At 38.8% G+C, this 17,232-nt stretch overlaps 1 protein-coding gene across 1 annotated transcript in view; it reads right to left on the bottom strand.

Moving 5' to 3' along the window:
* Window positions 1-592: 592 nt before the first annotated feature.
* Window positions 593-17,232, bottom strand: part of aass (aminoadipate-semialdehyde synthase) — an 81,946-nt gene continuing 65,306 nt past the window's right edge. Inside the window, exons 14-24 of the mRNA XM_085169038.1 lie at window positions 10,468-10,589; window positions 9,323-9,452; window positions 8,992-9,102; window positions 8,468-8,576; window positions 4,692-4,832; window positions 4,431-4,598; window positions 3,940-4,035; window positions 3,349-3,464; window positions 1,333-1,421; window positions 1,071-1,247; window positions 593-905 (exon numbers count right to left, since the gene is read on the bottom strand). Of these exons, the coding sequence (XP_085025164.1) occupies window positions 787-905; window positions 1,071-1,247; window positions 1,333-1,421; window positions 3,349-3,464; window positions 3,940-4,035; window positions 4,431-4,598; window positions 4,692-4,832; window positions 8,468-8,576; window positions 8,992-9,102; window positions 9,323-9,452; window positions 10,468-10,589 (1,378 nt within the window). The 3' untranslated portion in view covers window positions 593-786. The remainder of the gene's footprint in view (window positions 906-1,070; window positions 1,248-1,332; window positions 1,422-3,348; window positions 3,465-3,939; window positions 4,036-4,430; window positions 4,599-4,691; window positions 4,833-8,467; window positions 8,577-8,991; window positions 9,103-9,322; window positions 9,453-10,467; window positions 10,590-17,232) is intronic.

The following is a 17,232-nucleotide window of genomic DNA, read 5'->3' as shown; positions in this document are numbered from 1 at the left end:
GCAAACAAAACAACTGCTGTGTAATGCCCTCCGCTATCTTTATTTAATTGGTCACTTAACTGCATCACATGAAGTTGTGTAGTGACTTCAGTTAGCACTAGCTTGTGACTCCTTGAAGCTGGATTTGTGTGTACTACCAGTTTCAAGCAGAGATCTTTCTTGTGTAAGTTGACTGTGTTAACCACTACACAAAGTTCTCACTAGTCTTTTGACTCTAATGGGGGACAAAATTTACAAAATCTGCTTCATGTTGCTTTCAATAACTACCGACTGTTATCTGTCAGTAAAGTGTTCGCTGAGGTCACAGGAGGGTAATTCTAGACTTCAATAGAATCACACACAAAAAGAGGAGTTGCCCTCTGACAGCCATTAGAAAGAATGCAGGATAAAGGCACTTGGCGCTGAATTTAACACCTCCACCAAGCCTGAAATGGAATGAAAGAACAGTTGTCAAGGTAACAACCACACACATGCACATACATAAAGAAAATTGCTGGATTTATCAGATGGTACTGGGAGCATTATTTGGCAATGGAAAAAGGATTGCCCACACAAGAAGGTACAACAAGGTAAACAAAACAATCTACAATGCTTCAGATAAAGTTTTATTGTGAATTCAAAAAATCAGGGAGCAAACAACCTTCCTGGGTAGGCATGTTAGAGTATTATTATAAACTCAGAATGAAAGCAGGTAGGTGAGCCAGAATCTGTCTGAAGAGTTTAAAGGTTGATTAATGTAGACAAGATTAGAATTTACAGTGATTTGCTCTTCTTGATGTTGTAGCTCTACTCCTGCAGGGTGCTTTTGGAAATGAAGTGTAGTCCTTCCTCTTTCAGCCGGGCCAGCACTGGTTCGTAGATCTCTTTCACCATTGGAACCACCAGACCCTTTGTATTGATTTCACCTACAGAGTAAGTATAGAGAGCCGGTAACATTATATTCTCAAGTATTTATCTAATATTCAGTGAATGAGGTTGGTGACTAAATTTAGTTTGAACATAGTTTGAATGCTCTCTGTAAAGTGAAAGACCAACGAAAATGAACATTTTTGAAAAGTGAAATCACTAACCGTTAAGAACCATCCGAGCAGCAATGGCTGCTGGGTATCCAACAGTCTTGGCCATGGCTGAGAAGCCGGTGGGGTCGCCATACACCACCAGGCTGATGTGTTTGGTCTCTAGTTCTCCAGTTGGATAGCGAACCCCCACATCGTTTCTCAGAATGATCATGTCTCTTTCTCCCTTATCTGATAACAAGAGGCAATAGTTCTTTTTACACTTGGTGTCACATTTAATACTCCTGTTCTTCTAATGTGGTATTAATGAGCTCACCGAATGAAAGTTTAGTTTCCAAATGTTTTGCAAGGGCAGCCAAAATGCTCTCTGCATGGGGCACTAGCTCATCGCCAAGCATCCCTAAACTGCAGAAATAAAAAAATGGTTATTAAAATAACATAACCATTACAAAACAATACTTAGGGCTCGAAAGATAATTACTCTGCCCTAATAACCCCACACACTGCAGTGGCAGCCCACGTGTCCTTGGCTACATCTAAAGAGATGAGCATTTGCTTTTTGTGGCTGGGTTGCTGGTGAATTGAATAAATGAACAACAAGTCTTTCAATGTGAGCTGCAAGCGCCTTGCTTTTTACCCTTTAACAACACAGATGGAATGTTTCCAACAGTTCACTTTACCATCAGAGGAATTTACATTTCAATGCCAGTGTGACCCTCTTGCCTTCACTGCCAGCACTGTGAGAACAATGACAGCATGAAGCCTTGGTCTGAAGAGACCCTTGGAAAAGCTAATTTAAACTGATGATTGTGCATACTACACCACTTCAGGCATACTTGTTAGGCAGGCAGTAATAAGTGTGTAGAAGATGCATAGCCTTGCTCTTGGGGCGCCGTGTATAGGGACAACGCAAACTCAGAAGAGCAGTATCAATCACTAAAGAATATACCAGATATTTGGATGTCTGCTAAAGTAGTACAGGATTCCACCAAATGACAAAACAATTCAAATTATTTCAGGCTTCATTTCATCTTTATACTTTTGATAATCACTTTCTGACTTGATAAGGACAAGACTCTTCTGAAGGTGGCAATTCTCACACTCTCACACACTGACAATATGATACAAGCTTTTACCTTCACATGGTTTCAGACTGGCCAAGTATATTGAATAAGGGGAGTTTTAACATTACATTTAGCTTCAGTGTAAACCATAGATGGTATAAACCAGTGGTCCCCAACCCCCAGGCCACGGACCGGTACTGGTCCGTGTATTGTTTGGTACTGGGCTGTGAGAATTTAGGCTCGGGTGTGAAATTTATGGTTGTCAGGATTTTTATTGTTAACTCGGTTTCCCTGGGTCTTTTCCCGTGTTGTAGTTGTAGGTCTTATTTTGAAATAAATATTTACGCATTACCATAGCAACTAGAGAGCATTAAAGGGCAGAGAGGAGAATGTGACTCTCAGTGTTGTTGGCGTATTTCAGGAGGACGCTGCTAATAAAGTTACACAATTAGTTATTATATTTACAAAGTACCACAGTTCGTCGCATCATTTTATTTTGTTGTATTTATCGCGACACCTTAATGGCCGGTCCATGAAAATATTGTCTGGCATTAAACTGTGGCGCAAAAAAAGGTTGGGGACCGTTGGTATAAACAATAAAAGGCGCTGTGACATCACTCACTGGTTTATGAAGTACTGTTTTAAAGCCTCCCTCATCTTCGTGCTTTGAAACCGTATGTAATGAGTGAGCGATAGATCTGCCTGTGAAACTGCTAGTTATTTGCCAGTGTGCATACACTAGATACGAGGCTCAAAATGAACAAAATTTACAAAACTATTCATTTTAACCCCAAATGACTGACTGACCCATAAATTAGTCAGCGAAATGTTGTGCACAGAGGCCAGGCCCAAGTGCAGTTTTCTTATTGTGTCCTACTGGACAGGCATGTTTTTGCAAACACAGGACAGATCCTTGTTATCATTAGACTTTTTAATTAGATTATAAGGCCACTGGACTCAGTAGTATATAGAGCCTAATCCTGGTTTGAAAAAAATATTAACATACATGGCAGCCATTCTTGGGTTCAAGAGTCTTGATGTCCCTCACATTTTTATTCTACTGTTCCCTTTCAAGAAAGGCTTGAAAGTGAAAAGTGATTTCGTTTCTGAGATATCTGAAGACTTTTTTTAAAGGACCCATGCACACTATGAGAGAGATGGTACCAAAAGGAAATTTGTTAAAATCTTGAAAACACAATAGGAGAGAGACAGCTTAGCTTTAGTTGACTAAAAGAAGCTCTTTTTTTTACTTCAGGATGGCTTCTCACCATCTCAGAGTGTCCATCCTGAAGTCATCCTGCCCTGTGTGTTCATATACAGCTTGTTCAAAGACATTTTGGGAAACAGAAGAAGATAAATCCATCTGCTGACAGAGGAGTTCTTTCTGTAGAAAGAAGAGAAACAAGTCACTGCATTGCATTAATGAATCGTGAGACTTCAGGGCTACATTTTGTAGGTGGGCTGCTATTTATTTGGTTCTCTTTGCATTGTCTTTTCAGATAAAAAGTTCTGAGTGTTTTCAGAGAAAACCCTTGTTACATCAATCATCATCAACCAGCTTTTGATTTCTGATAAACACAACCCAAACACGGAGCACTAAGGCTCCTTTTTCTTGTCGAACAGATAGCAGATGACAAATATTATCTGCTGTATACTCTCATCAGTGCCAGAGTGCCCCGGCTCACTGCAGCCTTGATGCTAATAAACAGCAACTGTAATAGGTTCTACTGCCACAGTCAAGAGCTTCAAAGCAGCTTGTTGCATTAAACTGAATGACAGAAAGAAGCAGGGTGCACTGTTAACTGACTATTTTCCGCCCACATCTTTGGATGCCTTTGAACACTAAAAGAGGTTCTTACCCATGAAACTGGTGATGAAGTGTGCTGCAGGATGGGACTGGGATCGCTGTTGATTAGACCCAGTTTAATGAAACCACTCATGGCCTTCGAGAAACCCTGAGTAACAGGACAAGAACGGAGGTGACCAAAAGATGTTAAAATAAATTGGGTTTCAGGTTTAATCAGGGGATTATGTTACATGGAAGGAAAAGGTTTTAAATGTTTTGCTGAGTGCTGGATATTTGCAAAGTTACATGGACACAGAAAAATGTCTATTTTGTGCACCTCAAGATCACAGTGATACCATTGCTGTGCAGTGATTGGCCACGCTGATGATTAATGCAGGACTTGTACTATTTGTGCCTTTTATAATCAAAGATAATTATAATTTTAATATTAGATTATTACAGATTATAATTATAATCTAATATTGAATTTAATTATTTCTTAAGCATAATAAATTCTGTATAGCAGTTGTATTTGTATGTGCAGTTTGTCTATATGTGTTGTACCTTAAAACGCAGAGTTCCTCTGATGAGCGTGTGTGCTGTCTGGATGCCGTATGGCTCAGCGTATTTCATGCTGTCACGATTCGGAAATCCCTCAAGGTTGAAACCTGGAAAGAAATCCATTGGAGTGGTGGAATCCATCAGAGAGCCACCAGGTGGGACATTTATCACCTCAAAGAAAGACAAAAAAATCTTATCTTTACTGAAAGTAAATTAAAAAAAAAAAACATATTAACAATTTATGGTCTTTTGAGACATCCATACCTGGTTGTCTTTGAGAAAAATAGCGGGACTGATAGTGTTGAGGAGGACACCATATGGGCTCCAGCTGAACTTGTAACGAAGAGGATTGTCTGAGCACTCAGGAGCAGGAAGACCACCACAGAATGAGCTGTAGGACTCCACCTAAAATGCATTCATTGTATAAAGAATGATCAGACAGCTACACAAAAATGCAGCTAAAGCTACTGTTGATATGCAGAAAGTACTTAAAATATCTAGTAGGTGGTATATGTTAGAGTGACCAAACGGAAGCCACTACTCAGTAAAATGGTAGTGAAGGTACACCTGAAGGACTCTGACCATTAGAGGCAAAATGTTCTGGCCTAATGAAACAAAGATTTAACTCTTTGGTCTGAATGCTAAGCTTCATGTCTGTTGGAAAACATGAATTTAATCTTTTTTTGAATAAGGCTGTAACATGACAAAATATCAAATACGTAAAGCACTGTAAATACTACCTGCATTGCACTAAAGTGTATTTATAATGATACCAACAAATGTAATTTTTTACAGAAATGTCTAACAAAATTGTCCAAGCAAGGAATAGTTGTTAACCAGCAACCAGGTCACTGGCGGCCAAGGATCACTGATACACATCAGGAGAGAAGGCTGGCCCGTTTGGTTTGATCCAACAGACGAGCTACTGTAGCTCAAATTGCTGAAAAACGTACTGCTGATTAGAAAGGAGTCAGAATACAAAGTACATCACAGTTTGTTGCATATGGAGATGTATGGTTGCAGACCAGTCAGGATCCATGCTGAGCCTTGTCCAGTTTGGAAAATGCCAACAATGGGCACCTGAGCATCAGAACTGGACAATAGTGAAACTGAATAATGAAAGACAGTGGCCTTGTCTGATGAATTGCATTTTCTTTTACATTACGTGGCTGGCCGGGTACATTGTTTACCTTGGCAACACCTGGCACTAAGATGCATATGGGAAAAAGGCAAGACACGGGAGCAGTGAGATGTTTTGGGCAATGTTCTGCTGGGAAACCATGGGTCTTGCCATCCATGAGGATGTTACTTTGAAACGTACCACCTACCTAAGCATAGTTGCAGATCATGTACACCCTCTAACCAAAACAATATTCCTTAATAGCTGTAGCCTTTTTGGAGCAGGATTGGTTTAAGGAGGACAAGAACGAGTTTGACCCTAACCCTAACCCTCAACCTAATCAAGCTTAATAATCTGTAGCATGTGCTGGACAAAGAAGTCCTATTTATTCATATTTTTTAATACATTATATTATTTATATATCATAACAGTTGCCTTAAGGTGCTTTATATTGTAAAGAAGCTACAATTATGCAGAGAGAACCCCAACAATCAGATGAAACCTTATTAGCACGTACTTGGAAGGAGTAGGAAGAAAAAACTTTATATTAACTGGAAGAAACCTCCAGCAGAACTAGGCTCAAGGAGGGTCTAGCTATCTGCCATGACCAGTTGGGATTTAAGGGAGTGAGACAAGACAAAAGACACGCTGTGGAAAGGAGCAAGAGATTAATAATAACTAGTGATTAAAGGCAAAGTGGTGAATAAACACAGCAAGTGAAGAAGATGTAATGTTATGCCTGATCAGTGTACCAAGTAATCCCTGTGATCTAATAGTTCAGGCTTTAATCTGATCCAAATATTCAGCTTCTAGTTGTTTGCATTTTTGGCTTTGTGATGTTAAAGAGAGAGAATATTCTTACAGGGCTATCTCAAGCAAATGGCTATCTGTAAGCAAAGAAACCCAACCTACCTGCTCTTCAGTGCGTTTTTGTAATAGGAGTTGCCAATCAAAAGCAGTGTTGGGCAAGTTACTTTGAAAAAGTAATTAATCATAGTTACTAGTTACTTCTTCAAAAGAGTAACTGAGTTAGTAACTGAGTTACAAGATTCTAAAAGTAATTAATTATTTGAAAAGTAACTATTGCGTTATTTAAAAAAAAATGTTTAAGCCTCTGGGGTCCAGGGTGTAATTGGCCATTTTTAACTACTTTTGATGTTTCCTCTACATTACACCTTTAAAAACTATTTACTTTGCCTTGTTTGGTATAATTCTTTTCAGCACAACCTCACGTGTCTGAATTTACAGTTAAGTTTTCATTTTGACACACTGTACTAACACAATTGATTTACATAACAATCAGCTGTTCTGCATTCAATAAGATGCCACAAATTATTTGTGCCACTCAAAAAAAAATATTTCTGTCCACTATAAAGGAGAACATCACAGCCTGATACCTGCAGGTCTGACAGCAGCAGGTGTTTCACTCCTTTTTCTACCTGGAGACAGCAGTCGCCTCATTGTTCTGACACACAACACAAAACTATCCACAACACTACACACTAACTACACAAGACAACACATTAACTACACACCCCAAACACGCTAAACGTCACAAATCTCTTACATCTCAAAACTCGCTCTCTCTCTCTCTCTCTCTCTCACGTCACTCCTAAAACTTCCCCCTCTTCCTAAACAACCAAATGTCATGTTGCCATATCATTTTTTGATTGGTTGACATTGTGCATTTTCCCACCAAAACAAACGGGCAGCTTTTTGTTTTGTTTTTTTGGTCATAAGCAGAGAGTGCTTGCTAGCACTGTCCTTAGAAAGTAAACATGACGAAACTATTGGGGAAAAAACACGCGTATATATTGTTTATCATGACTCTGGTTTTACGTGGCCTGTCAACACAATTGCTTAAAGCTGTAGCGCCCAGATTAATTACAGCTACTTCCGTGCAACTGATATAAGACGCGGTAAACTGAACACAGCTTCAACTGTCTGTTTGTTGAAAAATAGTAACAGACCGCATTTTCTTGTTAGTAACTGTAACGGCATTGTAACGATAGGAACAGTAATTAGTTAGATTACTCGTTACTGAAAAAAGTAACGCCGTTACTTGTAACACCATTACTTGTAACGTCGTTATTCCCATCACTGATCAAAAGAGAAGTTTAAACGGAGTATGGCGTTACGGAGATGAGTTAAAACTGCTATTTCAGTCTGTGGTTAAACTTAGACTAGACAAGTGCAGCCCCTAAGTTAAATAAGATTAGTCTCAAAACCTGAATGAGGCAAAGTCACTGTAATAGAGTTCACAAATACAAACATGAAACTGAAAATGAGTATAATAGGTCCACTCTAAAGGAGTAATAGTAGGTAGACAATTTTCAATTAGAGAACAATTTTTTTCCTATGGTCTCTGAATTCAGCAGCACCCAAACATGCAGTCAATGTGAAACTGTGTGTCCATAATTGGTTAGTTTATGCTTAAAGAAAATCATGCGTGGAAACAAACCTGACAAATCAGTGATTACAGAAAAACCATTGGATTCAGCTTCCACTGTATGCTGACTGACTGAATGATTACATGAATAAGCAGGTCTACAGCTGTTCTTAATAAAGTTAGTGACAATTGTATTTATGTATCTGTCAAAGTCTGATCAGGTTAACCACTTGATATGACAGAAGCTGGCATAAATCATTAATCTTGAGTTATGTCTAGTTTTAAAGTGTTCAGTCTGTCAGAAAAATATTGGGTTCAATTTGTTTGTTTACATTACCAGTTTCTAAGAAAAAAACAAAACAAATTCCAGTTCAAAACTCCACATTAGCCTGTGTGAAACTCAGCATGTGTTAAACATAAAACTTTCCATCTTGAGCCACAGTGTGACTGTCCATGTGTGTTTGAACACTGTTTATATGGCACACATACAGGTGCCAGATTTTCTATCTCAGTGTTGCAATGTTGACTCACAGTGCAGCTTTCAGCTTTGGCTTTGTTGATACACTCCATGGCCAACATGTGGTCGATGCCTGGGTCCAGTCCCATCTCATTCACGATCGTGATCCCTGCTTCTTCTGCACTAATACACACAAATGCATTCAACATGTAAATATGCATTTTCACTTTTCATGACTATATTTATTAATAACATTAGGGGGGATCTTTTCTGTTTAATTTTATTCTATTTTTGCTATGCATTTCACTTTCTTATCAAAAGAAAAATAAGAAAATTTCATTATAAAATTTAAAGTTTAAATCTTTAAAGTCACAGCTTTTTATCTCATAACCTTCAAACATTTAGCCAGTGCAATAAATATGTGACACAATAACAAGAAACAAGACTAACATTTGCGCATCCCAAATCCTATACATATGTTTTACAATAATTTATTAATACTGCTGAGGAGGATGTGCACAGATAAGAAAATAATAGAGAAACATTTATTGAAAGCAATCCTGAATTCCTAACAGACTTCTGTGGACTTGATCATTACCTGCTCTGCAACGCCTTCATGGCAGGACTAAGGTAGCTGGCTGTCACCATGTTCACCTTCCTCTTTATACAGTGTTTGGCGATAAGCGGATGGAGCGAGTAAGGCAGCAAGCTGAGGAGAAGATGAAGGGGTTGACTTAAGTATAAGCGGACTGATATTTTAATCTAATAATGTAATGTTAAATTGTAAAACAGTCAAAAAATAAATTAAAAAGAATTTGTTAATAAAATCTCCATACATATTGTGGTAAAGTATTCATCTGGAATAAATGAAATCATTACAACTTTACACATTACTTAATAATTGCCACCAATCTGTCCTGCTGCTATACCTGATGACCAAGTCATGATCTCTGACCAGAGAGTCTAGGTGTCCTTCTTGGCTGCTGACATCCAGCATGACAGGGATGGTGTTGGGGTATTTGGCTGCCAGCTCCTCTGCCTGGCTCAATAGCATCGATGCTAAAAGCAAACAAAGAAACAATAACCACTGTGACACATAATTTTCTGTTCTTTGTCAACTTTCTCAGTTTCAGTTTTTTTAAGACTTTAAGTAATGTACTCTTTACTGTGCTTATAACTGTTAATGTAAGCCACTCAGCTGGACTCAGCTGGAAGTTTGTGGTGTCTTTGTAATCTAGGCCATTTTAATGCAATTATCAATGAATATTGTGGCTCAGGGTTTCATTTATATGTTAGCTCAGTTAACGTGATGCACTGTGCTACCCAAGCTACCCAGAATATATCCATCGTCTAGATATAGTAAATGGCACTCATTATTATAATAATAACACCAAGATACCTAAAGTCCTAAGTTGGACAAGAACCCCAATGGTAAGATTTACACTTTAAGGGTAGTGTTAGAAGTGTTTTATCACTTTTACTAGAGATAAAATGATAAACTGTATCTAAGTGAACTTCCTCAGGCTAAAGGAATGAGTCACAGTTAAGCTTCTTAAAGATGAAAGTATTTAAAATAGCAATGAAAGTCCTCTGACTCTCAGCCAAACTGCATTAGTAAGTCTTCTTGGGGTCCAACATGGCAACAGAAATCTAACAGGCTAACCAGCATTAAGGTTGACACCAGTATACTGATGCAATGATTTCACTCTGTTGATCTCCAAAGCCCCAAAACAATTTAATCTCAGTAGAAGTACATACATCTATGTTAAGAGGGAAAACATGGTCAGTCAGTAACCTGCACTGCTTACAGTTACCCTTTGGCAGAGTTGAGTAAACACTGACTAACACTGTTCAAGGTTGTGATATGTCCATTAGATGGGCTATACAAATCACTCACTCCTCATAATTCTTTCAAAGAGACCAACCTAACCCTTAATAAAAATATTAAACATTGATCTTTGGTTTCATTATTTATCTGAAAATGATAAACTTGACAATAAAGACTGACATGAATTTTAATCCCACAAAAGCCCAGAACATTTCAGTCTTAATAAAGTTTAACAGGCAAACTCACCCACAGTGACCTGGGTGCCCTGATCACGGGTCAGATACTCCACAACAGGTCCAGACACATATCCTGAACCCAACAGCAGAACTCGCTTCATGCCGGCCTTCTTCATGATCTGAGTTTTCTCCCTGAAGAACATCAGACAGGCTGGGTTATTATGGTAAAGCATGACAGCATTTCAATTTCTGAGCCTCCAAGTGGGAAAGTTACATACTGAACTCGACAGATTTGAGTTCAGTACCTAAAACATGAGATTTCAAAAACTGAAGCACAGCATACCTAGGATATCAGATATGGATATTTGTTGCAAATAAAAAAGGAACACCAGAGATGCAGTTGATGACACTCCGATTCCTTGCTCATTCATCTGTTTCCACTGATCGTGTTTGCACTGATCACCACCTGCACTCATGTACATATCTATCTACTTAGCACTTTTAATTCTTATTTTTATGTCTATTTAAGCGTTATATGACAGTATGTTTGCACTAAGTACCGCAGCAATTTCCTAATGTTGTAAACCTGCTCAACATTTGGCAATAAAACCCTTTCTGATTCTGATTAATGTTTCCATCTGATCCTTAAAACTGTATGATTTGACTGGAACAACACAAATTACAGGTTTTCTGGTCGAATCATTTAAAGCAACAAATAAAAGTTTTAGATGACGAAGCTGTCAGTACAAAACTATTTCATCTTGCATTCACTTAAAAGTTTCTCTTTTTTCCCCTTCAAATGTAAAACATTATTTCTTGTTTTATTTTTTAAACTGAAAAAAGTTACGAATGGCAATTTCACCACTGTTGTTTTGTCTTGATGCATTCTCAATTATCCAGGAAAGTAAATCTCCAAAAGTTGATTAAGTTCATCTGTACGTAGCGTTTTGTGACCATTGATCAACAACCACTGACCAAAACCCACTGATCAATGGGCATTATGGAATCAGAACGATGCCACCTTGAAACAAAACCAAAAAAAATATTGAAACCGAAAAAAAAATATTGTAACTGAAATAAATGTACTGAAAAATTTTGTATTGAAACCGAAAAAAAAAATGTGATAGTGAAAAACAATTAAAACTGTAATGGACTGCCATACCCGTTATATGTCTGTGAGCGAGGGAGGGAGAAAAAGGAAAAGTACGAGCTGTCACGGAGCAGAAACGGGAGCTGGAAGCATGTAAATATAATAATAACCACTGCAGCCAAAAAGAGTGCCTGACGAGCCCAGTTGTAAGTAAGCTATTAAAACTCGACTGTACACCATGTTCGTGTTTTCCTCTGAAACAATAAGTCCTGTTGAAGCAGCCTTTCAACGCCTCTCTCTGTCTCTCGCTAGCAAAGTTGACCCAGACAACAAAGTAAAGCTAGTTTTTCGATTACGAGCCTGACACAAACCCGACATATTAGCCAGAGGTCCCTTTACTACGGTTCGGAGCCGCGGACCTGTTTTATATACGCGCGGAATAGTTTTCTATACGAGATCGCTGCAAAAAGTGCAGCTTTATCTAATGTCCACCTACTGTTACTCATTTATATTATGATTTTAACATCTAGTTGGTATTGGTATGGCGAGTAGCCTTCAGTAATAGTAATAAATCACACAGCAATAGTACATTCATGTAGTTGTAAAGTATTCAGAATACATTACTTCTATAATCTTTGGTGGAATACATTTTAAAAGTAACCTTTCCAACACTGTCAACAGGTTAGCACCTCATACCACAGTGCAGCAAAGCAGTCTCATGAGCGCTGGGAAGGACAAGCCCAGAGCCCAAAACAGACAGTGCAGGAGATGACAAGGTTAGTAATTGTATGGTGAAAATTATACTTTTAGTTATCTTGATTGGCAAAAGAAAAGTAAATACAAAATCTGCTTCTCACATGTAGGGCATTTCCAAGATTTTTTTTTCAAAACTTCTTCCATTTCTTTCATTAGAGCTGTCCTGTGCCAGATGTTCTGATAAACCCAGCATTTCATGAACACTGATGGAGACCTTTGCTTTGTGTAATGTTAGAAGTACTCAGATAATCCTCAGAGGGTCTGGACTTTTACATAATATCATAGCTTTAAGTCCTGTAGAAAGTTAAATATATGTTGTGCTCTCTGGTTACTCTGGTATGAATGACTCTGAACTACTTTATGATAAATAACACACTATTGTCAAAAAACAGTGAAAGAATTCCAGATCACAAGTTTTTAGTTCAAATACAAGTAACAACCTTTGACTTTAATCAGGTTTTATTTAATTGTGTCAGAGAAAACATCATGTGCTCTTCATGTAGCTGAGTACATTCAGTGTTTAAAACAGAAGTTGTGCAGGTCTGAGATCAGCAGTTTTCTGAAACACCAAACTGAGGTCCTGTTAATGCTGATGTATAGTGACACAATTACAGGGGTGATTAATCCTTTTGTCTTTTTGTCTTTAAATTTATCAATAAAACAGCTGCAGCTTTCACTGACAGCACATGTGGTACTTTAATCTTTGTACTATTTTCTTCAGTTAATTTTGGAGTTACTACAAAGATTGAAGATATAGGATGATCTGTCACTGGGTGGTGCTGAGCTCTGAATCTGAGGACAGCTCCTGTAATCACAAACAGAACAGAATCATCACAAACTGAAATATAAGGTTTATCTCTCAAATCTGAAATAGAGCTGATTCCTTCTCTGTCCTCACACACTCGGGATCTGAAGTTGTTCAGTCCTACAGTTCTGCTGACAGCTGACATATGAGCTGTTTGTTTTTTATTTGTTTTAAAGGCCTTATATACTAACACATTTTCTAATATCATGTTTACCTTTGAGTTGTTGATGCTTTATAAATGGACATCTGCAAAGATGAGATGATGGAGCAGGTTTCAGTCGAGGTTCAGTCTGCTGCTGCATCCTGGTCACAACATAGGAGGTGTTATCAGCTCAGTATTTAACAAGAAATATTAATGTTTCAAATTATTTGTCCTAAAGGATGCAAGTTGTACAGAATACTGCACATGTGACTTTGTGAACATAACTCATTAAAAATAATTCGGACAGTTTTTTAACCTGAATATTTGTAACAAACTCAGTAAAAAAAAATTGCTAAAAAAATAATCAGAGGAAAAATGTAACATTTTAACTTAAGCTGACAAGCAGAAGTAGTTGGTTTCAGTACATAAGTATCGGGCTTTGCTATTTAATCCGTAGCTATTGACTAATGAGGGGTTACTGAAGTGCTAGGTTTTTAAAAGTTGGCGTTAATGTCCTTCCACATGTGGAAAGCGACAGAAAACATGCTGCTGTTTGCACATATTTGATAATCAGCTCTGCACAGGAGCAGAAGCAGAGTCCAGCCTGTTGCTCTTACAGTATAATACTCATAATAAAAGTACAGTAACCGTGGTTAGTCACTAAGCAGCCCGGTGCGTTTCTCTTGTTTTCTTTAGTCAAGGTAAATTCATTCACCAAACAAACTTTACAAAACAAGTTTCCCCGTCAGCCGAGTGCTCATCTTAGCTAGCTAGTAGGGGTGCAACGATACTCGTATCGATATTGAACCGTTCGATACAGTGCTTTCGGTTCGGTACGCATATGTATCGAACAATATAACATTTTTAATTTATTTTATCAACTTTATTTTATCAACGCTCAGTGGATCTGCGCTCGACAGTGCAGCCTAGGCGGAGTAGTCGAACGCAGATTCACTGAGCACAGGGCAAGCTAGCGAGACAGAAGTTAAGCTCTCCTTTCAACATGGCAAATTGAACCTCCCCCACCCTCATTCAGATCTGGCGTTTGGAACTATTTTGGTTTTCATGTGACATATGACCCTGAAGGTAAGCGCGTCATGGACTAAAGTAAAACAGTATGTTGGATGTGCCAGCAATGCTCAATTACATTGGTGGACACTAGTGTGTTAGCGCAGTTAGCTCGTTAACGTGTTGGCCGTCCAGCCCCACGCATGGGGCGATCCGCGGTAGCTTGTTAACGGAGATTTGCCGTGTTGTGGCGTTAACCTCATTTCAGATAAACGCTGACAGCACTAGTGGGAACACAACGAATATGACTGCACATTTACGCCGACATCATCCTAGTGCAAAGACAAGTGGAAGCAGACAAAAACAACAAGCACGCATGCTACAAACTTTACCCGAGTCATTTAGACAGCCGTTAGCACATGATTCTCCTTATGGGGACCTGATATGTTTAATATGCTGCTGAGAATATAGCCCAGAAGAAGCGTATAGTATAGCTATTATTTTGGAAAGAGCCATTTCTCTGTAATAAACTCTCTTTTCCAAAGATGAGTGATTCCTCAATCAGATACAGGGCTCGCAAAATCGCTAGCCCCGATTTTTTCAGTCGGGCTACCAAAATCTATCTCTGCCTTGCCCGTCGGCCTATCGTAGGAAGGAAAAATATATGTCAATGCTTTTGCATTCTTTCGGAAATGTAGCTGGGTAATTATGTCATTGGCATCGGTGAGCCACTGTCAATATGTGACATATTGAAATCGCGTTTGAATTTGCGACAGCACTGATTGGTGAGTGATGATAATTTGCGCACCAATTCCTCAACATCATCTTATCAATCATTAGCTTACTATGCAAACATGACAAGTGAAATCTCCCGCAGCAAGCTTAAACATGTGAGAGGTTGATCGCGCAGAGAATCGCTGAGCGTTATGTGAGTGCGTGTGTGAAAGCAGCAGGATATATATTTTAGTTCTGCTGAGCCAAATAAGACAGGTCAGGGTGAAGAAGTGACAGCCAAAGAAAAGCTTACCACAAAACGGAAAAGTTATGACAAATCAGACTATAAGGCAAAAAGAAAGTGCAGCTTTATGGTTTCATGGACAAAAGAATTTCTGTGGCTGCAATATGACGAGCTAAATAACCAGGGCTGCACATAAGTGGTCCGCAGGTGCGCATTCGCTGTCAAAATAAAAAACGCGCACAAGATAAGAAGTTGCAACGCATGTTTGCATACATAAGATTTTCTGGAGGAGGACAGACATTTGTTTAGAACTCTTAAAGATGTCGAAGAAGCTCCTTTAAGCAATTACTGTGATGTTCCTCCACCTCCAAAGAAATGTCAGAAGGAGTCCGAACCACAAAAGAAGCGTGTATTCTCGGAAAAGTGGTTGCAGGAGGTGAGCTGACTTCAAACAAATGATGAACGCACAGAGATGTGGTGCAGAATGTGCCGTGAAAATTTAATAAATGACAAATTAAAAAGGCATTTTTTTTTGTATCGAAAAAAATATCGAACCGTGACACCAAAGTATCAAACCGAACTGAACCGTAAATTTTGTGTATCGTTGCACCCCTACTAGCTAGGTAGCTAGCTAAGGACCTAAATTACGGATTAGTTTACAAACACATTTAACTTACCAAAAATAATGCGGTGGGTCCTCCTGTCCGGTAGTCCAATTTACTGAAGAACACCTCAGGCTGTCACTTTGAAATAGTCGGTAATGTAAACGCTGGACCTCTCAGCATCTGCCATTCCCGAACAGACACGTGCAAGTTTGTCCGTGACCGCAGCCGCGTCGTCAGTGTTTTCTCCAGTCATTGGTCAGCATTATAATATATGCAAATACATGCGGGTCGGAATCCCCGCCCCCTCCTCAGGCGTGCCCCTGACGCCAAAAACAGTGCCAGCAGAGTGAAACTGAAAAAAAAAATTGTAAGCGAAAACGAAAAAATTACAGTTTCAAAATACAGTATATAAAGACCAATGCTGGGCAATTAATTATATAATTACTCAGTAGTAGTAGTAACTTAGTTTGGCAAACAAAGTTTTTTGCAGCTATTTTTAAATGCAGCCAAGGCATTTTTAAATAAACATTTCAAACTATTTACAGAACAATCAGCTGTTCTGCATCAAATTTGATGCCACACAAATTTTTTGTGCCACTCCAAATAATAATTTCTGTCCACTATGAGATAAAGGAGAATAACAGCCTGATACCTGCAGGCCTGACAACAGGAGATGTATCACTGCTGTAACACCTGTAACGTTCAGCAGTCGCCTCATTGTTCTGACACACACAACAAAGCTATTGACTACACTACACACTAACGACACAAGATTTGCGCTAAACTTCGCAAATCTCTCACATCTCAAAACACCGCTGTCACTCCTAAAACTTCCCCCCGTTTCTTAACAACTAGATGCCACGTTGCCATATCATTTTTTGATTGGTCGACATGGTACTTTTTTGGACGAATAGGAAAGGAAGAGGGGAGTGGGGTTTGTTTTTGCTCATAGGTGGAGAGTGCTTTCGAGCCTTCTTTCTTATAAAACGCCGATTTAACCGTTTCTTCCTGCAGTAAATATAAACAACGACAGTATTCAAGAAGAAAACCAAACATTGCATATTTTTCTTATCCCAACTCTGGTTTTACGCGGCCTATCAACACAATTTAAAAACTCGTATAAAGTCCCCAATTTTTCCATCAATGGTTCCGTCTGTCCTGCTCACATCTCCAATGGTTGTACACGTTGTCATTAATGTGGCTTCACTCCACATCAGCTACGCCGCTTTGCTAGCTAAAACACCGGTGTAGGCACATAAGGACGCTGTCGTAGCCTGTCAATGACGTTGATTGGCTGCGCATATACCCATTATTGGCTGGACTATGGGATAAGGTGGCATCGTTCCAATATGGGAGCAGCCAGTCACTCACTGACTAACACTGCAAAACAGAATTGTTAAAGTATTAATTGTAATTTCAATTCAGGTTAGATTTTTTTTGTGCGCAACGCAGAATTTCTGTGCGCAGAGAC

This window comes from Neolamprologus multifasciatus, chromosome 7 (genome assembly GCF_963576455.1).
Source record: "Neolamprologus multifasciatus chromosome 7, fNeoMul1.2, whole genome shotgun sequence".
In the NCBI taxonomy this organism is placed as follows: Eukaryota; Metazoa; Chordata; class Actinopteri; order Cichliformes; family Cichlidae; genus Neolamprologus; species Neolamprologus multifasciatus.
Note: the sequence above shows the minus strand (reverse complement) of the source record. Positions and strands in the feature narration are given on the sequence as shown.